The following is a 23568-nucleotide window of genomic DNA, read 5'->3' as shown; positions in this document are numbered from 1 at the left end:
GATGGGGTGTTAGAAAATGGATGGATGATTCATTTTATTTGCTGTTTGTTTACGTATTTTGGATATTTAAAACGTCTTCCAGTTCCAGCGTTAATTCTGGATTAGAATTTAAAGTTTGCTGATCTTTAAGAATTGTCAATCGCAGCAACTATTGCAAAATTTGTTATCCCGACAGGCCACGACACAACTGACAGCAGAAGTTTGTACCTGAGCACCTCCCTGAACTCTTTGAGCTGGTTGTCAGGCACCTCGGTGCGGATGGCCTCCAGCCACTCCGGCATGAAACACTCCCACAACGGCTGACTGATGACGTTGTACGGTATCAGACACAGGATCCGGTTCAGACCCTCCTTCAGCTGTGTCACTGTGCTACACGACTTATCCCAGTAACCCCCCACCTGTGGGAGAAGACGCTGTCAGAAAACACTGCAAAAGCACAAAATCTTAAGTATTTTTGTCTTGTTTCTACAGCAAATATCATAGTACACTTGTAATGTGGAAAAACAAAAAATACCAAGTAATTTTGATTTACTTAGTAGTGTAAATATCTTAGTAGACTTATAAGTAAAGTAGTGGGTCAGCAGAACTTCTTTTAAAATCAATACTCAAGACTTAAAACAAGTAACCTTTAAGTTAGTGCTATATTGCTTCATATGTACTAAGATCTAGACTGGAAATCAGACAAAATACTTAAGATTTTGTTTTCGCATTGAATGCAAGATGTTGAGGAAGATCATCAGTGTGGACCCTACCCTGGCGAACTCGACCGGTTTAGGCAGCAGACACATGACCATGACGTCAAAACGGACTTCACACACCGTCTTCAGCCATTTTGTGACAAACTGTGGCTTCAGCTTCTCCACCAGGCTTCCCACTTCATCGTCCATCATGTAGGCGGTGGAGTGAAACCACTGGAAGACCATGCTGACGAGGCGTGCCAGGCTCTCTGTAGGCGTGTTCTCATTGGGCGTGCACAGGCTCACCTGAACGCACAATCAGATCCAGTCAGAGCAGGTAACATGGATTTAAGGCGAGGTGATTAATCAAATTCTATCGATTAATTGATTAATCAAATGTTTGGTTTTGTAGATTGAATTTTTGGAAAGTATGAGTTTGTTGTTTCACCCACTCTTTGGGTTTCCAGAGGTCAGAGCAATGTCAGCTCACCCACAGCAGCCATCTTGTTTGGCAAGAATGTTTCACAGCCTTTATTTATAAGGACATTGAATTCAGAATATCAAATCAATGTCCAGAATATCAACGCCAAGCTACAATTTTGCTTTTGTTCTGGAAATAAATTACAATAAAGTCAACATTATAACAAAAGATTCAAAGAAATATGATAATAAAGTCATAATATTATGAGAATAAAGTCATATTAAGAGAGTGAAGTTATTATTTTTTGAGAACTCAGACTAAATAAAATAACAAATTAAAATGAGGAATGCTCAGCATGTTTTGAGTTTTACAAGTTTTACAGATAAGGAAATGCTGAGTATTTCAACATATCAGAATCAAATTATTATCACTGGCAGCATTTTGAAGTGATTGTGCAAACAAGTGGGTATATTTTGAAGAACAGCTGTTCACATCAAGTTGCTCTAAGTCTATCCCTGATTTCTGATTCTGGGCTGAAGCAATTCATCAATTCATTTTTATCTTCATTTTTCACTGAAGATAAAAAAAAACTCAAGTGGGATAGTTTCAGCTTCACCCGGACCAAATTCTGTAAAAATTTAACACCTTTTGCAATCCAATTGTTTAATCCAAATCACAAAAAAAGGTAAGCTTCACACTGTATTAATGTTAAGTCAAGTAGAAAAGGTTGAACTTTTTGAAGTATTTTTAGCTGCAGATGCATCCTTATCCAATTTTAGGTGATAAAATGTTTATTCAAAAGTGTTTTTAAATGTATTTCTAATATTATTATAGAATGAGATTAAGTGGTTAGATGAAAAATATGCAGATTAATCGATTAATAATATGAATAATCAATAATCGCAGCCTGTTGAATTGAAAACCACTTTTTGAAAATATTTTCAGCCATTTGCAGTTTCGAGAATTTTATAAGATAAAACTCGGATCTGGAATGGAAAAAAAAAATCAGGGGTTTTGTCTTTATTTGTGGCCGCCCCTCCCTCCCTTGCTGCTGACACACACCAGGAACCAGATGCCGAACTGACTGAGGAGCCGCTGGTCGTGCTGGTCGTCCTCCTTGTTGTCAAACTCGATGTTGTCCAGGGAGTGGTGGGAGGCGGACAGGCCCATCTGACGACGCCTGTTCAGCTCAAACTCACGCTGCTCTGCATAGATCTCTGCCTCCTTCAGAAGGCTGGACGCATCAGAGGAGAGGGAGAGGAGTGAACACAGAACGCATCTCCGTGATTTCACGTCACAGAACCGCAGCAGATCTGCGTTGGTACCTAATGACAGCTTCCACGGTGCACACCAGCTCCTCCGCGCCGCACTCCCGCGTGTTGATGGGCGGGGGCGAGGTCTGGTACAGATGCGTCTCCGCCGCAGCCCCCACCTCGCTGCTGTGGTGGTTCACATGGCAACGCTTGCAGTAGCGGACGGGCCTGTTGCCATGGCGCTCGCAGCATCCGGCTGAGAAGCAGGTGACCACGGCCCTCCTGACATGAGAGCTGCAGTTCTGCGAGGAAAACGAGGAGTGGGAGGAGGAAGAGGCGAACACTGTTTATTTCTGATGGCGAACAACCAATCCATGCGTCACGTTTTTCGTTTTTAAGCAGCTCACTACTCTCTGATTGGAAACCTGGGTACATCAAAGTGAGAGAACAGCACACGTCATTCGCTGGAGGTTTCTAAAAATAAAAAAAGGGAGACATGGTAATCTGATCAGCCTCTAATCTGGCACCATTAGAGGAATAGACTGGTGCCGATCAAATTAACACATCCGCCATGTGATGGAGAGCAGCTTCATTCAGCGTTCAACGACAAAACATTCATCGGCGACACGCAAAAAAGCAAAATCTGAACCCTGTTTGGTCCAATTTAATCACATTTTAAATAAAAAGTCCCGTTGATTCAAGTATCGAACTCTAATGCAGAATAATAAAAAAAAGAAAACACTGGGTCTCAATTCAATGTAAACTACGGTGCTGTTCGATACAAAAGACGGCTCTGTAAGCATGAAGTGAACCAGACTACACCGGAAGTGATCCGCGTCATCTGAGCATGCGCAATGCTTATGAACTCATGATGGCTTCGAGACTGTTTGAGAGAAAGATACATGGACAAAATGGCTGCTGTCTGGATCGATCCGCACGAGACGGAGAAGGAAAATATGTCGGACGATGTGGACAAGCTGCCTCCGATCTCATACTACGATATAATCAACTATTTAGTTAACACCAGGACGCATACAATAAGTGTTTCAACGGCTTTGTGAAGCACGTACGAACATTTTGTGTGAATAACAAGGTTCTGGCGACCGGCAGAGTAAGTACATGTATAACATACTTCTTAGATAGTAGAAAACGCTAAATTAGCTAAGCTAATTTTGCTAGTTCGCCAATAAATTGCTCTAATATGTATCTTAGCATTACAAATAGGTGTGTAGAGTACTCAAAAATTGCATTACTAAGACAAAAGAGAAATCCTGCTGACACTACTCCATTTTTGTTTACATTTTGTTATGAAGGAAGGTTGCGCTCAGGGGTTTTTATGTAGTTTCTTTCAGAGGTTCTTGCTGCAGCGCCACCGCAGGCGAGAAGGGGAACAGTTTTTTCAGAAGTTTTGGTTCGTTTGACAGTGCAGTGTGACAGAGAACCGCACCAGCCGAAAATATAACAAACATAGAGTTTTGGTTTTCAATCTAACCAAGCCTAACAGACTATTGGGTGGGAAAACATCCACAAAGTACTTTTTGTTCACTTTCTAGTGCAAATAGATTACCATAATTGAAAGGAGGCAAAACTAACTTACAAGTAACCTTTCACCAAAATATAGGAGCTTCTTTTAAGTCAATAATTTCTCAATTTTGGCAGATTATTTCACTTCTAACTTGGGAAATAATGTCTTGACATATGTCAATAATTTGCTAGTGTAACTAGTTCTTTTTCATCAATATTAAGGAATTAATTACTTAAAACAAGCTCCTTTATCTTGATAAAATGTTTCTTGCAAGGTAATTGTGTCTTATTTCAAGTGTACTAAAGTATTTACGCTAGAAACTAGATCAAAAATACTCTGTAAGGTTTTGTGTTTTTGCAGTGCAGGCCTCATGTTGTACTTTTAGGTAGAGTTTCTGTTTGATAACAACAGCGTAAGTGTAAATCTAATTCTTCAGAGTGTCCAAGGAAGGATGTGGATTACATGGTGCTGAACAAACAAACCGGGGGGAGCCCAGCTGTTTCCACAGACAACACGGACCTGACAGGATTACCTGAGACCTGAGTCTCCGTGGAAACCATCAGAGAGCACTTAGCCTGTGGCAGAGCATTCAGCAAGAGCAAATAAACATCACGGCCCAGTAGCAGCTGCTGCGTTTGATATGGAGTGTGCTGCTTTCTGAGTCCAGAATAATAATAATAATAATAATAATAATGTTTCCTTAAATACAACTTCTGTAAATAAATCTGCATAAAAAGTACAGCAAGATGGATTAACATAGATCATGTTGAATGTAAAGAATATTAAGCTTACCTTCTTTTGACAAATGGCAGATATCTCTGCTGCAAAGAAAAAGAAAGAATGATGGACAACTAGAAAACACAAATATTTTCATTTTATCACTTCTAAACATTAAAAACACAACTAATAAATGCAAAAAATGTTTGCATTCCCTCTGTTTTTTACTTATCCTATTGTAAACTAAATAGCCACTGATGACGGCGGATAAAACGTTTTCCTGGATGTTTCTCCAATTTTAGCACATTGATCAGCGCATACATGAGAATGATTGACAGCGCGAAGACACTCCTTCTGGCTCTGATAGGTTGTTTTTGATGTGGAGTGGTTAATTTCTTCAGACAGCTATAGTAGCTCAGGGAAGAGGTGGAAGATATTGATCTTTTCACAGATTATCTGTCTCGCAACAAACTGTCACAACATGACAAAAATTACATACTGCAGCTTTAAGAAGATTTTGAGATAGAGGTTTGCTTTTCGTAAAAGATTTAATCATGTGAAAACTGTAAAAAAAAAATTATCTATTAATTAGTACTAAAAGTTGTTTATGAAAAACACCAAAAAATAAATTTGTCAGCTGGCAATTTTTTTTTTTTATTAAATGGCCCAAAGAAATAACTAGTAGAAATCAAAAATCTCATAATGTGCCATACTGGCTGCAGTGTTTTGTATGGAAAACCTTTGCTATGCATGAGTAATCCATCCTCAACTGTTTATTTGCTTTGTATGCTCACCTTGTGGCAATAGGACATCAACAAGCCATTCAGGATGATCTCTGCAAAGGGCACAGAAAGAACAGAATATTGCATGATTTAGAGGTGAAACGCTGCATAGAAACTTAAACACAACAAACTCAGCTTCCCGACAGAGCATAAGCACTGCTAAGCATCCTGCAAAACACTGCAAAGCCATGTAATTATAATCGTCCACATGCTGGAGAAATGAGGAACAAGTGTATGCACGTTTTTTTGTGATGATGATCTCATTAGCAGCACAGGGGAATTGCATAACCCTGGCTTTGTGCTTTGGCTGAGATGGAGACAGGAACAAAGAGCCTGCAGGCAACAGGAGATGTGAGTTTGCAATGATTGTGTGTTTGTTCGGGAGAAAAGAGGTGTAGCAGATGCATACCCAGCGATCCTCTGGCTGCACTCCTCGCATAAATAAAGAGGTGGTGGCTTGTCTCCGAGTGCTACAGAGAGAGTCGGGTCTATGCACATCTGTAAGAGACACAAATAAAGTGGCTGCATGGATTTCCAGCTCAAATACAGAGAATTTATTCATGAGATTAGAAATTTCTATTGTTGCTGAAAGTGGAAATGTTAGGCACAATGTTAATAAAGTGTTTAAATATTGAGTGGTCATTATCATTTGAATCACATCACAATTACTGAAAAAACAGAAAACCTTACTTACCAAGTAGTTTTGGTCTAATTTCCAGTGGAAAAATCTGAGTACGCTTCAAATTAGACGAAACCAACTTACAAGTACCTTTTCATCAACTTATAGGAGCTTGTTTTAAGTCAAAGAGCCCTTAATATTGATGAAAAAATGCTAGTCATTTGTGAAACAATCGACCAATGGAGCAAGATATTTTAACTTACAATATGGTGGATTATTTCACTTAAAACTGTTTTTTTTTCACCAGTATTAAACAAATCAAGTAAATAAAACACCAGGACACATTTATCTGCCCCTTTAAGCTCAATAACAATGGCTGTGTGCATATGCTGTGCCTGAGTCTGTGCTAAACTCTGCTGGCCTCACTGTTCAGATGGTGCACTGTAATTTACTGTGCTCACTGGATGCCACCCTATCCTCCAGGGCTGCACAGGGTCACCGCTTCCAATTAAGGCCCCCTCCCCCATGCCGCCTTCCTGCTCCTGGTAATTGAAATCCAGCCCCCATCCCTGCTGCCCCGTTCCAACTCTATTTGTCAGTTTGGAGCACAGTCGAGTCAAGGCAGGTGGGGATGATAAAGCAGAGAATCTGTGAGCTTTGAGTGGAGAAAAGCGGTTGATGCCTCTGCCTCATTGTTCATGTATTTACTGAGAGGACAATAAAAGGTGAAAATAAACCTTAAATACACAGCAGCTGATTTATCATTGTAAATGGTGAAATATATGGCTGTAACTAATGATTATTTTAGTAAACGGTTATTCTGTTTGATAATGGCTGAAACGATTAATCGGATTAATCATGACTAACTGATATGTTGGTCAATGTTTAATTTATTATGGCTCAAAAGCAACTCGGAAGTTGGTTTTTAGCCTAGATTTAAATTTGATCATTACCTGTAGTACACAGACAAAAAAAAAGCTATTTGTTAAAAAAAAAAAAAAACATATTCACAACAGTAATTAAGCACAAATTGAACAAAATAAGCGTACATTTTGAATTTAAGATAAAAACACCTTCGTCTATAAATATGTTTTATCTAAAACGTCTCAAGCATCATAGTTTTACCTTCACCTGGCTTTTTATTTTTAACAAATAGCATTTTTTGTAATCTGCATATTCTAGTTAACAATTAATCAATTACTCAATTAGTTGATGATTATTCCAATTAATTGTGATTAATCATTTCAACGCTAGTGAGATATGCGACAGATTTCTTGTTACCTTGACTGCAGGTTTATTGATGGCGTTATGGCACTCGATGTGTTGACAGTGGATGGGATTCCAGGCTGAACAAATTAAAATTTTGATTATTGAATACTGAATCAGTTTGTTCACATCTAAAATAGCAAATATGGCATCCAGGGAATCAAACCTGTGTACTGCAGCCCTCTGTATTCGCTGATGGCTCCTGGCGGCTTCAGGTTGGGCCAGTAGTGAAACAGCATTTGCACAGCTGGAGGTTTTACTTGGGATGGGCCGTAAGATATGACATAAAGCAGGTCCTGAAACAGAAAATGTTTACAAAAAGCTTTGTGTTTCCACTTTAGGCAAAGAGTAATGGACGCACAAAGAAAATATTATTTTGTTTTGTGTATTATTTATTTTCCCAAAACTTTTATGGCTTTTAAACCTGGAATAGTGTGTATATTTGTGCACTGGATTGCAATTTAAAATGATCTTTTAAATACACTATTCTTCCAATGAAATAATTAATTTGATTAATCATTTCAGTTCTGGTGAAATGATTAATCACAAATTCAAGATATGTTTCCACACATTGAATTTAACAATTTGCACATATGAGTAGCAGAAATGACCTTTTTGTTCTGTGACTGAGTTTGTTTCACCAAATGAGAATAATAAGGACCATCTTTACACAGATGTCTGCTTCAGATGGGAAAGGGAACGCTTTGTTTACCTTCCACACTTCCTGTTTGTGCTTCATTAGGCACTCCAACAGCTGACAGTGATAAACTGGAACAAGGCAGAGATTGTGCTATAAAGTAAACAGATAAAGGAGTACTTAACTGTGCAGTTTTCAAACTAGCCAACATGGCATTTACCAGGGTTTGAGGTGTACTGCATTGCGATCATGAGCATAGATGAGGCCGACAGATTGACGTAGGCAGGCACTCCGCCTTCCCTCCGAGTTGATCCCACTGCACACAAAAGGAGGAACATACCTGAAATATCACTTTTATGATAAAAAAGACTCTATTACACATTATACTTGAACATGGTAAACTGAATCTGCTTAACCTATCGTGAAACTTGGTTTTTTTGTTGCATTTTAATGTACGGCTGAATCGATTAATCACATTAGTCGTGATTAATCGATTATGGAAATAATTGTCAACAAATTTAGTCATCGATTAATCGTTAACTAGATTATTCAGACTCTTAAAAAGGTCATTTGAAAGCCACAAGTGTGTAAAAAATATATAAATTTTGCATTTTAGATGAGAAAAATCTTATTTGTCCTTTAAAATGTCCAATCTAGAACTCCTCAAGTTACATAGTTTCAGCTTTGCTTGGTTCAAAGAAAATAAAAAAATCTCCACTTTGGTACATTTTGCTATCAAATTATTAATTGGTTAACTAAAAAAGAAATAATTAACAGATAAGAAAATAGTTAAAATTCAAATATGATAAACTCAAGAAGTTGCAGGCAAATTTTGAAAATGAATTTAAATTTTTAAAAAATCATATATATAACAAGACAGATTTATGATGTTATAAATTCAGTGTCTAAAAACTTTGTTCATCTTGCAAAATTTTTTAATTTGGCTGAATTAAAGTTTAGGTATAAATTACTCATTTCAAATAGTCAATTAAAAAACGCTTTTAGTATTTATTTATTTGCCTGATATCAAAATTTATTTGAAGTAAAACAGAAAAGGCAGAAACCGAAAGAATCTTTGATTAATTTGTTCTGTTTGGTTCAAATGTTTATTTTCAGTCATTTTTTATTTGCTTAAAGTTTAAAAACGACGTGATGTGAATGATTTTTGAACTCCTCCGTCATCAGGTCGTACTCACGTATCGCCATGGGGAGGAAAGAGGTGCTCAGGTACTCGATGATGTCTTTATGGAGGAAGGGGGGGAATGTGGCTAAGGTGGAGATCATTGTATAGGGCAAAGTGCTGAGAATATCGTCGCTGAGGAAGGGCAGAAGGCAGGTTGTTGTGTAAAATATGGACTGTCCCAGATCTGATGAGAAACAGAGAGAGCAAAAAAACAAACAAAAAGGGACAGAGATACACAAACACGCATTCAATCAGCTGCATATACAGCATCCTGATACTGTATGCAGCCACTGGGTTACATGAATGGCATTTATTTAATATTACAGCAGTAGAAAAAAAAAAAAACAGGATTAAGAGCTGCTGTTGAGGTCAGTTAGCTGTCTGCAAAAAGCTCTGAGGTACAAATCAGAGAAATCTAATCTAGAAAATGGCTTTTCATGCTTTAGAGCTTAGTTTTCTAAAGTACTGTGATGCAGGTGTGGTGCAAAGCAGAGTGATTATACTAAGGGCTGAAACGATTAATCGAATTAATCGTGATTAATCGATTCTTGAAATAATAGTCAACTAATTTAGTAATCGATTAATCATTAACTGGAGTAAATAGGCAAAAAAGGTAATCCAGTGAAAGAACAACACATTCAAATCAGTAATTAAGCCAAAACTGTACAAAATATAAACATTTTGCTTTTATGATAAAACAAAAAAAACACCCCCTCGTTTTTAGCTTCACTCGGTTCAAATTACGTGAAAAAAATAAAAATCATATTAAGCACCTTTTGATATCCACACTGCACAAAAACACAAAATCTTACCAAGTATTTTTGTCTAATTTATTGTGCAAATATCTTAATACATTTAGAATACGATCCAACTAACTGATATAAAACTTTTCAGCAAGAAACTCTTATTTGATTAGTTCAGAAATATTGATGAAAAAGTAATTTAGTCTGCCAGATTATTTTATTTATAACAAGACATTTCTCCCATTTAAGTGAAATAATCTGCCAGACTAACAATGACTTTTTTTTATCAATGTTAAGAAATTCATTACTTGAAATAAGCTTGAATTTCTTGCTAAAAACCTAAACTGTACCAAGATATTTACCTAAGAAGTTGGACCAAAAATACTTGGTCAATGTTGTGTTTTTGCCATCTAATTATTAATCAGATAATCCAAAAAACAAACAACAGATTAGTTATACACTGTATTGATGAAGTAAAAATGACTGAAATTTTCACATGTGGATGTTAAGAGAACAGATGAATCCCTTTCTACAAAAGATCAAACATACACCACAGAAATGCTATTGTTTATTTTGTTAATTTAAAAATAAAAATAATGCTGATATCCAAAATACATTTAAAAAATGTTAATTTGGCCATTTTTATCCGATTAATTGTCAGAATAATCGATTACTAAAAAGTTGCTGCCCTATCTATACTCTGAATCATCGTCAAAAACACAAAATCATACCAACTTTTTTGGTCTAGTTTCGAGTGCAAATATCTTAGTACTCTGGAAATAAGACGAACTAATTTAAAAGTAACTTTTCAGCAAGATATAAAGGCTTGTTTTAAGAACATAATTACTTAATACTGATGTAAAAGTACTTATTCTATTGGCAAAAAATAAATTCACTTAAAACATCAAAAAATTTCTTGTTTAAGTGAAATAATCTGCCAATGGAACTACTAATATTTTTAATCAATATTAACCAATTATTTACTAAAAACAATCTTGCTGAAAAACTACTTTTGAGTTAGTTTGTTGTATTTTAAGAGTATTAATATATTTGCAGTAGAAATTCAACCAAAATACTTGGTGAGATTTTGCGTTTTTGCAGTGCAGGCGTGTTGTGAATGCATATAAAACATTACATTAGCCTATATTTGCACATGACAACGTGTCTAAAAACGTTTATTTTTTTTCCCAATCAATTTTTTTTGCATAACAACAACATGCAGTCAGGTTATGATGCACAGAAGAGAAGGCTTAATTATGTCTGGGTTATCCAATGGCTTATGAAAAGTTGACAGGATCCAGCGTGCTCCCAAGCACCCCATGCATCCCTCAAGATCCTCAGCAGGACTTCTCTCCAAAAACGAGGCCAAAAAAGCAGCAGTGGCTTCATGCAGGCCAGGCGGCTCGAGGATGATGATGACAAACAGTGGAGCACTGGGGCCTTGACTCACCATGCTGACCGTGCTGCAGCAGGGGCACCAGGTCAAGCAGGGTCACGAGGGTCACATAGAGGCCCTGATAGTCCAGAGAGGGGTACTCTGAGAGCTGAGCGTCCCGACTCTGCTGCCCCTGCCCCCCGCGGTCTGACGGGGCATCGCGCAGAACGCTGTAAAGGAGGGAGCGAGTAACTGTAGGGTTGATGGAACTGACTTGTGGTCTTAGAGATGGGGTGAGTGGGAATGGCACAGGAAAAAGACACATGGTCATGGGCACGGCCGAATTGGAAGCTTCCTGGTTCTCCTTCCTGCCTGTGCGGGACAGAATGCTGCTCCGGGGGCGGGAGGGGAGGGGAAGGAGGGTAGGAGAGGGGAACAAGGGAAAAAAAGAGACAACAAAGACACAAAAAAACAGCACATTACATTGAAATGGCACTACAGAGACAGCGTAAATAGAAAAAAACAAACCCAGATAAACCCCACATAGGATGCAGTGTCTCACTGTTATAGTGTCGCTGAAAGACACGAGTAAAAAAAAAAAATGTGTTCCCTGCTTTATCCGTTCAGAGTGGCGTAAATTCAATTGATCTCGTTTTGACTTACAAAACATAAAAGAAAAACATGAGCACAAACTGCAAATGATCACTGCATCTCATGCGTATCTGGTGACAAGGAGCAAAAATATAAAAAATGGCATGTTTTCAGTGGCAACCCCATACTTCTCCAAAAAGGGACAGCGCAAAGGCCTGTCCCTCAATGGCTGTCATAGTCCAATCAAGCAAAGCCTGCAGCTGCCGTGCAAAAATAAACGCCAATTGGAGGTGGAGTTTTGCAATTTAAAATGAATTTTTCCATGTTTTGTGGGGCTGTCAAGGATGGGAGTGACACCAGATTGGTTCGGGAAAATACAGAGGTGACACTTTTGAAACATGCTTGAGCCAATAATAAACATGTGTGTGAGGTTAGATCAAGTGCTCCGAGGTCACAGCACATGTTTATTGCACCAGAGAAATAATGTCCGTATGCATACGTTATGATACTGCACCAGTATCATCAGGAGAAATAATGAGATCCAACAGGCATATGGATTCAGGTTTCTAAAATAAATGTAACAACTAATCTACAGTAGAGAATTAATGACAAAGGAATAGGTTGTATCAGAAGGGGGGAGATGACTGGTAGCATCATGTTCGTGAGCTAATGCAGGATGGACAATTGTGTTTGCTGTCCCCTGGGGAAGGTGGTGGACAAATTGGACTTTGGGAGAAGGAGAACAAAAGCAAAAACTAGTCGGGTTGAGTGTGGAGGGAGGAGAGAGGGGAGGGCCAGAGAGCATTGCTCTTCTTAAAAAAAAAAAAATCCACATTATAAATGCTATTCTATCAGGCAAAAATGATTGGGATTTAAATGACAAGAGCCCAGATTTTCTTTTTAAATCTACTTTGTCTTAAAGGTCACTCAAAAAAGTAGACTTACAGCATCTAGAGTCCGAGGCAAGTGAGAAAGGGGATTTAGAGGCAGTTTTTACATTTAACAGCAGAACATACAGTACAGCATCGGACTGATCCCCTCAAAGTTATACTCTGCAAGAGCCGAGTCTCTGTTCACTGCAAAAGCACAAAATCACACCAGTGGTTTTCTCGATTCTACTGCAAATCTCTTAGTTCAGTTATTTAATGGTAATGTTTCAGCAGATAGGAGCATGTTTTAAAGGGGGCACATTTGTACGTTTTTGTTTAGGTTCCTACTGCTTCTTCACTGCAAAAATACAAAATCTTAAGTATTTTTGGTCTAGATTCTTGTGCAAATAAATTAGTACACTTGACAAAAGATAAAACTGATTTACAAGTAACTTTTAAGCAAGATATAGGAGACTGTTTTAGGTCAATGAGTGCTTAATATTGATTTAAAAAGTACTCATTCCATTGGCAGATTATTTAATTTATAACAAGACATTTTTCCCATATTTTAAGTGAAATAATGTACCAACAGAACTAGAACTTTTTCGTCAATATTAAGGAGTTATTTACTTGAGACAGGCTTCTGTGTCTTACTGAAATGTTACTTGAAATTTTACTTTGTCTTATTTCAAGTGAGTTAAGACATTTGCACAAGAAACTGGACCAAAGAGCTTTAGTAAGAATTTTGTTTTTGCAGAGTGAAAACAGCCTCACAGCTTGAAAAATAAAATAAAACAAAAATGTTACCTAGCAAACCAACTTAAACCCGAAGTTAACATGAATAGTTCTTTATTAGATGATGCAACAGATGTAAGAGGGGTGGGTGTAAAAATAAGTTCATACTTCTGCCCACTCATTTGAACACGTAAATGTACTTTGCTACTGTTCTTCTTTTGTTTGTTTGCTTTTGTTTTAAATTTGTTTTGTCTGTATTTAGCGTTGTTTATTCTTTTATTACCCTACGTTCAATAAAGTCAATCTCAAACCGGAGCAGAGGACCAGCACGTTTGGTCGGCATACAGCGTTGTCTGTGTTGTACAATGGCTGCTGGAAAAGAGAAATGCTTCTTGTCCACTTACCGTCCAGAAACTAGACCCTGCATTCTTGTTAGTTGTGCGGGAGGCTCCACTTCTGCTTTTCAAAGATGAGTGGTTGTATAATTGTGCATCATTTAGCAGCCGTTTTCACATGCGAGTGTAAACGTTGAGTAGCTTATTTCGATTTAAAGTGATGAGACGCCCTAAAACAGCTAATTTTCTAAGAATTTTGCGCTACAAACAATATGAAGAACATACTTTGTTTAATCAATAGACTGACCTATTCAAGGAACCACAGTAGGCCACTTTTAAGTCAGTAGTTTTTTAAGATTGATAAAAATAAAAAAAATCAGGTTTTCTAACATATTACAACCAGTTTTTATAAGAGAAAAATCTGCCAGCGGAACCAGAACTTAACATAAACTCCTTTACCTTGATAAACGGTACCTTGTAAATCAGTTTGGTTTATTTAACTGCAAATATACTAAGATATTTGCAGGAGAAACTAAACAAAAATATTTAGTGATTTTCGTGTTTTTGCAGTGTTGCTCAAACTGGGTGAACGAGAGTCTGCAGCTCAGAGTATGACTTTTTCACTGCCCGTTCATCAGAGAGAAAACATCATTAATTTGAACAATGAACACGGACATAAACAATCACACACACTCTTTCTCGCACACACACACACAGAAACACACACACACAGGGGACATATACAAACAGAGAAAACACTTATGAGTCACACACACACCCACGCATACAGACAACAGAAAGAACTGCAAATATAAAGGACACCAAACACATGTAGAATGCACTGATACAGAAACATGACATACATACACTGTAAAACTCTACAGTGCTCACTATATGTGCAGTAATGGATGTGTTTGTGTGGGAATGGCTACAATGAAGTCTAAACTCTGATTTCCCTCATCTTCCTGGAAACAAATGCAAAAAATATATTCTTTCCTTTTCTGCAGCTAAGTGAATTAGGGGCTGAAACGATTAATCAGATTAATCACGATTAATCGATTATTTGAATAATCATCAACTAACTTGGGAATATATTAATTATTCACTGGAGTACACATAAAAAGTCTTTAAGCATCTTTTGCTATCCAATTATCAATAATTTAATGCAAAATAATCAACTTGTAATGATAAAATTTATCAAGTGTTTTAGGCAATAAGATGTGTATTTTCTTGTTTACAATAGTGGAGAATTGAGGAATTTAAAATAAATAATGTTAATTTGCAACTTTCAATGTATTTCTAATATTGTAAAAATAAGCCTTATATGAAAAATCTGCAAAATGACTTTTTTTTTTAAATTGATTCATCATTTTATCGCCAGGATAATTGATATGAAATATAATACGGAGATGCAGCCCTAGTATGAATCAAATGCAAATCTTGATTAATCTTTTATTGAAATAATGATCAGCTAATGTAGTAATTGATTAACTACTCAAAATAAGACTCAAATAAAAAGTAACCCGCTGAAAGACCAACACACTCAAAGCTGTAATTAAGCCAAAAGTGTAGAAAAATATACGTTTTGCATTTAAGTGAAAAAAACAAACATCTTTCTCTGTAAATATGTTCTATCCAAAACTCCTCAGGTGGCATCTTTAACTTCACAAAGTTCAAATTCTGTTAAAAAATCTCTTATCTTTTTGTTATCCATTTATTAATCTTTTGCTACAAATGATCAAGTATACATTAAATGCATGCTATGTTATTCCATTTTAAACTGTGTATTTTATTATTTATAATAGGAATTTTAAATAAATAAATGATGTAAATTTGCATATGCTGATGTATTTCTAGTATTGTATAAATAAGCTATATATGAAAAATAAGCAAATTTCATTTAAGGCTTATGCCAAATTTTTTTTTACCCAAATAATCAATTAATCATCAGAATAATTGATAACTAAAATAATCGTTAGCTTGTAGGAATCAGCTGCCAACTCCACTTTCAGTTTTTCTCCAACCGTAAATGCTCCCTGGGCCCGTCTTTGTTTCCTTTTCCTGGTTTCCTCCACGCCCGGCTGCAGGAAACGCAGGTGGATCCCAGAGTCCCAGCGGAGGAACTCGGCTCGTCTAATGGTGGGCAGAGGGATTTACTCTGCATATCTGAGGCTAAGAGGCCGCTCCAAAGGAAGACATCAAAACTGTACTGAGGCTGGCTGACAAAAACCGACTTCTCACTGCAAAAACACAAAATGTCACCAATTATTTGTTGTTTCTAGAGCAAATATCTCAGTGCACTTGAAATAAGACAAAACTAACTTACAAGTAACTTTTCAGCAATATACAGGAGCTCATTTTAACTTAATATATTATTAAAGTACTCATTCTATTGGCCGATTATTACACTTACAACAAGAAAAGTTTTCCATATAATAAGTAAGAGTCTATTGATATTAAGGAATTATTGGCTTAAAACAAGCCTCTATACCTTGCTGAAAAATTACTTTCGAGTTAGTTTATCTTATTTCAAGTGTAATTAGATATTTACTCTAAAAACTAGACCAAACGTACTTGGTAAGATTTTGTGTTTTCACAGTGTAGGTGGATTCGAATTGTGCTGGGAGCTTAAAGCAGAGGAATAATCCTGAGGAATAAAGTGGAGAATTGAGGCCAGCTGCCAATCTCTAACAGATTGCACCATAAGCTAATAATAATAATAATTTCAGTGGAGCATGCAAAGTCATCCTCCAGGCATCCGGCTTTTTTTTGGCAAATGTTAGCTAAAAAGAGAAGACGAGACAAAACCAGCCAGGAAAACTCAAATCCCTGCAACTGAGATAACAAAAATGAGGAAATGACACATCATAAGATGGGATGTGACTAAAATGGCTGCCTGCTTGACCCCGCTGGAGAAGAAAATAACACACTGTTCCTTCTTCCCAGCACCCAGGAGAGCAGCCTGACCCTCCGGCTGCTCAGTCAGAGCAGCAGCTCCTCACCCCCCCTGGGAAGGACGAGGCGAGGGAAAACTCATGGCAGCTGAGCACTGAATCAATAAACATCACCATCTATCCCTACGCTAACATCCTGAAAAAACCCAAATATGCTGCTGTCCTCACGAATCTAACTCCACTTCCTGTCCTGCTCGGTATGGTGTCACTGTCATCCCTTTCAGTAGTGTTGTGGAATAATCTAATGTGTTGAACTTCATGTATACTTACTATGCACTCAGAGTACTTACCTGAGGAGGGTTTGGGAAAAGTATTTCAGTGTGTTTGCAATGTCTGTTCCGGAGGGCACAGGGTAAATATTGTGTTGCACACGGTTGTGATACTCTTGCAAGTATCGTATCTTAGAGGCAACTAGACAAAATAAAGAGCAGAGTAAGAAATCACTGTTTTATCTCGACACAAACACACAAAACTGCACAAAAATGATGATGACAAATATCTCTGCCACGTCATTTCAAGAATAAATTTGTGTTTTCATCAAGTCCGCCTCTGAAGGTTGTTTTAAATTTGCCAAACCAATAGAGGGCAGTGTGGCGCAAAGCTAAAAGCTGTCAGCCAATAGAATCCTTCAAAACAACAGCGGCTTTCCGTTAGTTGAACAAACATGGCGTTTGGAGTTTTGGAGTTTGCCGGAGTACATTTCTGTCAAAAAACTCAAAATCTCTGAGATACATCTCAGAGATTTTCTACAAAAAGTTTTGGAAATTTCTGTGTTTTAAATGCTGAACTTTTCTTACTTTTGGAACTCAAAAATATTTGAAATAAATCACTAAATTTCTGAAGATTTTGGTGGAAATTTATGCCGCCTTTTATTTTTAATTTACTTGCTAATACATTGGTATAAAATTCCCTTCCAAGTTTTAAACTGACAATAAATAGCCGTTTATAAAGAAAATTTAAATGAACAAAATTGTGCAACATTATTTGCTTAATTTTACGTTGGGTTTTTTGGCACATGGCTACAACATTCTGGACCTTAAATGTAGATTTTCTGCTGCTGCCCGGCAGGGATCCACTTGTGCAGCTATGCAGTTCACAACATGGATGTTTTAATTACATTTAAATCGTTTCTCTGCTCCCATGGCTGCACCAGCTGACCTTTAATGTGGTGCAGCAAGGTCACTGCAACCCCCAGAGGAGGCAGCAGCAGCAGCCTGCTAGCTCATAGTCAAAAGGCTGCTGGTTCAAGTCCCAGTACTGGCTGGGAAAATCTGGTTTGTGTGAACGTGGGATGGAGCTTTTAACACTGTGGGACATTTCAGCACTGAGCCCAGCTGGCTGCCTGTATTCTTCTGCTCCCTGTGGTGTTTATGGGACTTTGTTGTTTTTGAAATATAAACAGAGTTGGAGCAGAGACATGCTGACCCGGTTTCTGTTGCTCCAGTGGAGATTCTTATTCTCTGACCTGTAAATTACCAACCCTGAAAATAAAGGCTGCCATAACAGAGATTAAACCACAGAAGCAACCAGATATTTAAAACGATTAATCGTGAAGAATTGATTATTAAAACAACCGTTAACTAAATTAGTTATCGATTAATCGTTAACTAAGAAGGGACGAAACTGAACAAAACATGGAAATCGAGGCTTCCATCCCGGACAAACACATTTTAGCTTCATCAGGATATTTCTCCCAGATGTGTATTTCCAGTCCTCTAAGTTTGGTTTTTAATTAATGGCTTCTTTCTCACTGAGGTAACATTTCCACAAGACTTTTTGCCTTTTTTTTCTGGAATCAGTTTACACAATTCACACTTAAATGTGTTTATCTCTGGATATCTGGTGTGATTTATCAAGTTTGAAATGTGGCACATCATAGTCTGGGATTTCATTAATTATCCAACAGTTAATTTATAAACATATGACTCGTTATCAATAAAATCTTTTGACATTTATTGTTTCATTAACATCCAGTCTATAATTTATAAGAGTTTTGATAGAACATTATAAACACAGCAATAAAATATGAGTCAAAAACAATATTTCTGTCTGCCTCCTTTCATTCTGGCATTTATCAAAAAAAATTATTTTTTAAATCCTGGCTGACCTAAAACTCTAAATATTGACTCTGATTTAATGTCAGACAGCAAGAAAATAATATCATTTGTCTTTTTATCCTCTCTATATTGGTATGTAACAGAACCAGTGACCTTTAAGGTTTTAATCAACATTATTTTGGGGTATTTTAGTAAAACCACAGCAACAGGATTCTTTTTTTAAAGCAACAGACAACTTTAAGACACAGCGTCTGACCCCAGGTTTCCTGTTTTATGGCAGCAGCAGCAGAGATGCAACCTGTTTAAAGCGAAGGGAAAATCTCTGCAGCAACAGATTTACACACCGAGGGACCAAAATCCCACCATCTGATCCTGCCAGAACCGAACCTTTCATCTCGACCTTGAGAGCATCCTCACGCCACGCAGACACGTCAATCATTCATTCACACGGAAACGAAACACAGCGACCAGCATCATCATCATCATCCTCCGCAGTGAGAGGACGCCTTCATCACCAAGGACAGCTCCCAAACCCCCCTCATGTCGCTTTCTTGGTTAAATTTAACTGTTTAAAAATGACATTTCTCCAGAACCGACAGGGAGGGGAGACACGCACACGCCCCGGTACTCACACTGCTCCGCCTTCGTGGACATTTCGCAGACACTTCGGGAGACATAAACCCGGACTGTCAGGTGTTTTGGTGTTCAGTGTCCCTCCCGGTGATGTGTTTCCCTCACTGGATGCGTGCGCCCTTTCCTCCAGCCAGGCTCCGTCTGATTGGACCATCTGCGCCGCGGACAAAGCGCCGCGCTGCGTCGGTTCCACTCATCCACATTTTACCAAAATCCAACCAGAACCCGTCTTATGGCTCAGCTTTCCATCCCGGGGATGATTTTTGTTTTCATTCTGCTGATATGAAGGGGAGAGCTGCTGGCTGGGTTCTGGCTCTGCATCCCTTTCCAAATGGACTGATCCGGATTTGACAAATTGTCATTCAAGAATCCGAACAACCCAATGGGCTGAAAACAGGAAGGAAAACCCTGACGCCTGTTTTTACATCAAATAACCCGCAGGACACGTCAGGATTTGTAACAGATTAAGAGGAATAAACATGCAACAGATGGTTTTTACCTGCTTTAATCTCACACCAACACTGATGCTTTTTTCATGTCTGCAGATATACACTCCAACATTTTATCAGTATATTGTATTAGTCTGTTAATCTTATTGTTGTAAATGTATTTTATCCTCCAAGACTCACAGTTTTAATTGTGATGTAGACATTAAAAAAATTCAAGGCAAATATCACAAAAAAACTTGTAGATTTCCACAAATCTGGTAAATTTTTGAGAACAATTTCCAGTTGACAATTTGCAGATGTGTACTTCTGGGGGGGAAAAAAGAGAATTTTTTGTGATTTCACTTTTTATAGGTTTATGTTTGAGTAAAATGAACATCATTCTTTTATTCTATGAACTACTGACGTCATGTCTCTGAAACGCCAAGCAAAACTTTAATATTTATTAGCAGAAAATGAGAAACGGTCAAAAAACACGCAAGAGACGGGTTTTAGTGTGAAATCTGTGTATAAGCTGAAAAAGCCAATAAAAAGGTGAAGATGGTGGAACAATGAGAGAAATGAATCCTGCTTCCACATGCCCTGAAAAGCGACTTAGTAAGGAAGAAGCAACAAATAAAACATTTTAAAAAAAGCTAAATTACAGTTTGAAAATCAATAATTATCTCAAAAATATGAATTATTTCATAGATAGATAGATAGATAGATAGATAGATAGATAGATAGATAGATAGATAGATAGATAGATAGATAGATAGATAGATAGATAGATAGATAGATAGATAGATAGATAGATAGATAGATAGATAGATAGATAGATAGATAGATAGATAGATAGATAGATAGATAGGCCTGAATTTATGAAATAAATATACTTTGCACATATTTATGTTTTTGAATCTTTATTTCTCTGCATGATGATGATTTTCTGTTCATAAAAACATTTAAAATGATCCAGAAAGCTGTAAATCTTAAAATAAAGACATGTAATCCAGAAATATGTTCAATATTCAATTAAATTAAACACAATTATGGAGCAAATGAAAAGTAAATTCACAGGTTATGAAAAAATATCCAACCTGTGAACCACATAAAGAAAAATGTTATAACTGGTGACTTATGGAAAGCAGTTTTATCATAAAATCTGTTTCTTCTGACTATCTGTAATTACATTCTTGATTTCTAAAACTATACTTTGACTAGACACAACTAAATGTCAAATTAAACAACATAAAATTTCCATAACATGTAAATAAAAAACTTTAGCAAACTTCTGTCTCAATCTGTAAAAGTAAAGTTGATTTTTACTTTTCACAAACAAAAGTCCTGAGAAACAGAAACGAGACAGATTAAACAGAGGGTTTGTTTAAATCAGAATAATTTGATGTTTGTTTGGTTTCCTCCGGATGTCAGGGAGTCGATCTCTGCCGGTATTCTGGGACGTGATGCAGAATCCATCCAGCCGGCAGCAACAGGGCCGCCCCAAACACGCACAGGGCGAAGACCGACTGCTGCAACGCAGCACAGACACAATCTGAAGTTTTTCTCAATTTCAAACTGCGTAATAGTAATTATAGAGTCACTCATTGTGATTTAATGTCTCAAAAAAGAATTTAAAGCAAAATAAATCAAGTAATTTAGTTTAAAATGAGACAAAACTAACATAAAAATTATTTTTAAGCAAGAAATAGGAGATTGTTTTAAGATAATTATTCCTTAATGTTGATTTTTTTTTAAGTATACTTCCACTGGCTGACTGTTTCACTTATAACAAGACATTTTTCCGAAAAGTGAAATAATCTGCCAGTGGAATTAGAATGTTTTACATCAATATTAAGAAATAATCGACAAAACAAGCTCATATATCTTGATAAAAAGTTACTTGTAAGTTAGTTTTAGTGTAATAAGATGTTTGAAGTTTTCTCTACAGACTAAACCAAAATTTTTGATGACATTTTGTATTTTTTTTGGTGTCTTCACACCTCATAACCACATGCAGAGTTATATGTCATCCTTCCATAAAATTTTCCTTTCTGCTCTGGTATTCCTAACCGGTTATAAAAGCCAGTCCCAGAGGACAGATCAGCGGGTTTATAGTGCTGTAAATGTTTGCTGCTGTGTTGCAGCCATATCACTGAATCCCTTTTCAGAGGCCAAAGCCTGGTGAATGAATAAAACATCTCCCCCACTCTGCAGAGGAGAGCGCAGTGTCCGCTTGAGTTCATCGCATTACAGCCAATAAAGTAACTCTGAGAGATTCTGCTCTCCTGAAACAGGTTTGGAGGTCCAGTGGATCATAAAATGTGGTTAACTTAACAATGTTTCATGTTAATTTACATGAAAACTATCATATTACAGATCACAGTTCTACCACAGTGGATTAGTCGTTTAGGTAGAAAAAAGGAAGTACATTACTGCCAAAAAACAGAGAAATTTTCAGACTATTCTCAGATTTTCTAGAAAAAATATGAGTATTTCTGTGTTTCATAGGTTAAAAACAAATCTAAACTTTTGAAACTCAAAATTTCAGTACACTTCTGAGATTAATCTAAAGAAAAAAAATTCTGATTATTTTTTGACACTCGAAAAATTAAAAATTAAGTATTTTCTCAAAAAGTTCTGAGAATTTTTTAGCTCTAAAATTTAAACTATATCTGAATGTTATCTTTATTAAAACATTTTTTAGCCCATTTTTACTTTTGGAGCTTATAAATTTTATTGTTTTTTACTAGAAAATTTCTGATATTAATCTAAAAATTTCGGATTTTTTTCCAACATTTGACATTCACAAAATTCCAAGTTTTTACAGATATTTTCTGAAATTAACCTCAAAATTTCACATTTTTATAGCAAATTGAAAATTTTGAAGCTCAGAAATTTCCAACATTTTTTCTAGAAAATTTCTGAGATTAAATTCTGAATTTCAAAGTTTTTTGGCTGAAATTTACTCCTCCTTTTATTTTTTCTGTCTAGAATGATCCTAAGTTGCTGTCATACATTCCTAGAACAGTACTATAAACAGATTTGCTCAAAATGGAAAACAAATAGTCAGTCCTACCACTGGGCTGATCTTTTCCTTCGGCGGTTTGCTGTAGATGGTTTCCCTTTGATTTTGCTGAACAGTTTTCACGAAGAGAAGCCTGGTCAGTGCGGCTCTCCTGAAGATTGAAGACATCCTTCCTGCTTCGCCTCTCAGCCCGTGTCTTTAATTTAAAGGAAATGTTTCTGCACAAATCCCCCTTCACGTCCCCTGAGGTACAAGCAGATAGGATCAACTTTAACAAGTTCCCATCATTCATCCAAGGAGGAGTTACTTCCATGAACCAAAAACACTTAAAATAACAGGAAAAAGCTTCATTAAGACAGCACCAGTGGTCTAGTTTGTGTGGCTGCAGGAAAAGCACAAAATATGTTAGATTTCTAATTTGACTTTACATAAAACTCTAAGTGTAACACAGAATGAGAAGACGGTTTAATTGTTGACTGTCCTTGCAATCAATGCTAATCAGACAAAGCAATAAAATGTGACAATTGCATGACTTGTCACTTCTTCATAAGAATAAATCAATTTGTTGCCAAATCAGATTCTTCTCATTCAAGAAAATCATGCATCTCTACATGCGCTGCTGTAAGTTACAAACTAATTCAATCTATATTTAAATTTCTGTTTCCCAAAGATACCTGAAAAAATGAATTTTGTCCTTTTCTGTTGTTTTCAACAGGAACATTGATAACCACTTCCAGCACTAA

The 23568-nt window shown here is 36.8% G+C and overlaps 1 protein-coding gene across 4 annotated transcripts in view; it reads right to left on the bottom strand.

Annotated features, from left to right (window-relative positions):
* LOC129374714 (protein unc-79 homolog) overlaps positions 1 to 19989 on the bottom strand; it is an 86830-nt gene extending 66841 nt beyond the window's left edge. The window contains exons 1-15 of one of the 4 annotated variants that reach the window (XM_055053288.1): positions 19372 to 19989; positions 16973 to 17093; positions 11274 to 11587; positions 9094 to 9264; positions 8118 to 8213; positions 7973 to 8028; positions 7427 to 7556; positions 7276 to 7340; positions 5785 to 5873; positions 5388 to 5428; positions 4669 to 4694; positions 2424 to 2653; positions 2161 to 2332; positions 753 to 983; positions 208 to 398 (exon numbers count right to left, since the gene is read on the bottom strand). In XM_055053288.1, coding sequence (XP_054909263.1) covers positions 208 to 398; positions 753 to 983; positions 2161 to 2332; positions 2424 to 2653; positions 4669 to 4694; positions 5388 to 5428; positions 5785 to 5873; positions 7276 to 7340; positions 7427 to 7556; positions 7973 to 8028; positions 8118 to 8213; positions 9094 to 9264; positions 11274 to 11587; positions 16973 to 17093; positions 19372 to 19393 — 1955 coding nt within the window. In that variant the 5' untranslated portion in view covers positions 19394 to 19989. Of the gene's footprint in view, positions 1 to 207; positions 399 to 752; positions 984 to 2160; positions 2333 to 2423; positions 2654 to 4668; positions 4698 to 5387; positions 5429 to 5784; positions 5874 to 7275; positions 7341 to 7426; positions 7557 to 7972; positions 8029 to 8117; positions 8214 to 9093; positions 9265 to 11273; positions 11588 to 16972; positions 17094 to 19371 lie in introns of all 4 variants that reach the window. The other 3 variants (XM_055053287.1, XM_055053289.1, XM_055053290.1) reach the window with 3 other exon arrangements.
* Positions 19990 to 23568: the final 3579 nt, after the last annotated feature.

This window comes from Poeciliopsis prolifica, unplaced genomic scaffold (genome assembly GCF_027474105.1).
Source record: "Poeciliopsis prolifica strain line A6 unplaced genomic scaffold, Auburn_PproV2 SCAFFOLD037, whole genome shotgun sequence".
Lineage (NCBI taxonomy): Eukaryota > Metazoa > Chordata > Actinopteri > Cyprinodontiformes > Poeciliidae > Poeciliopsis > Poeciliopsis prolifica.
Note: the sequence above shows the minus strand (reverse complement) of the source record. Positions and strands in the feature narration are given on the sequence as shown.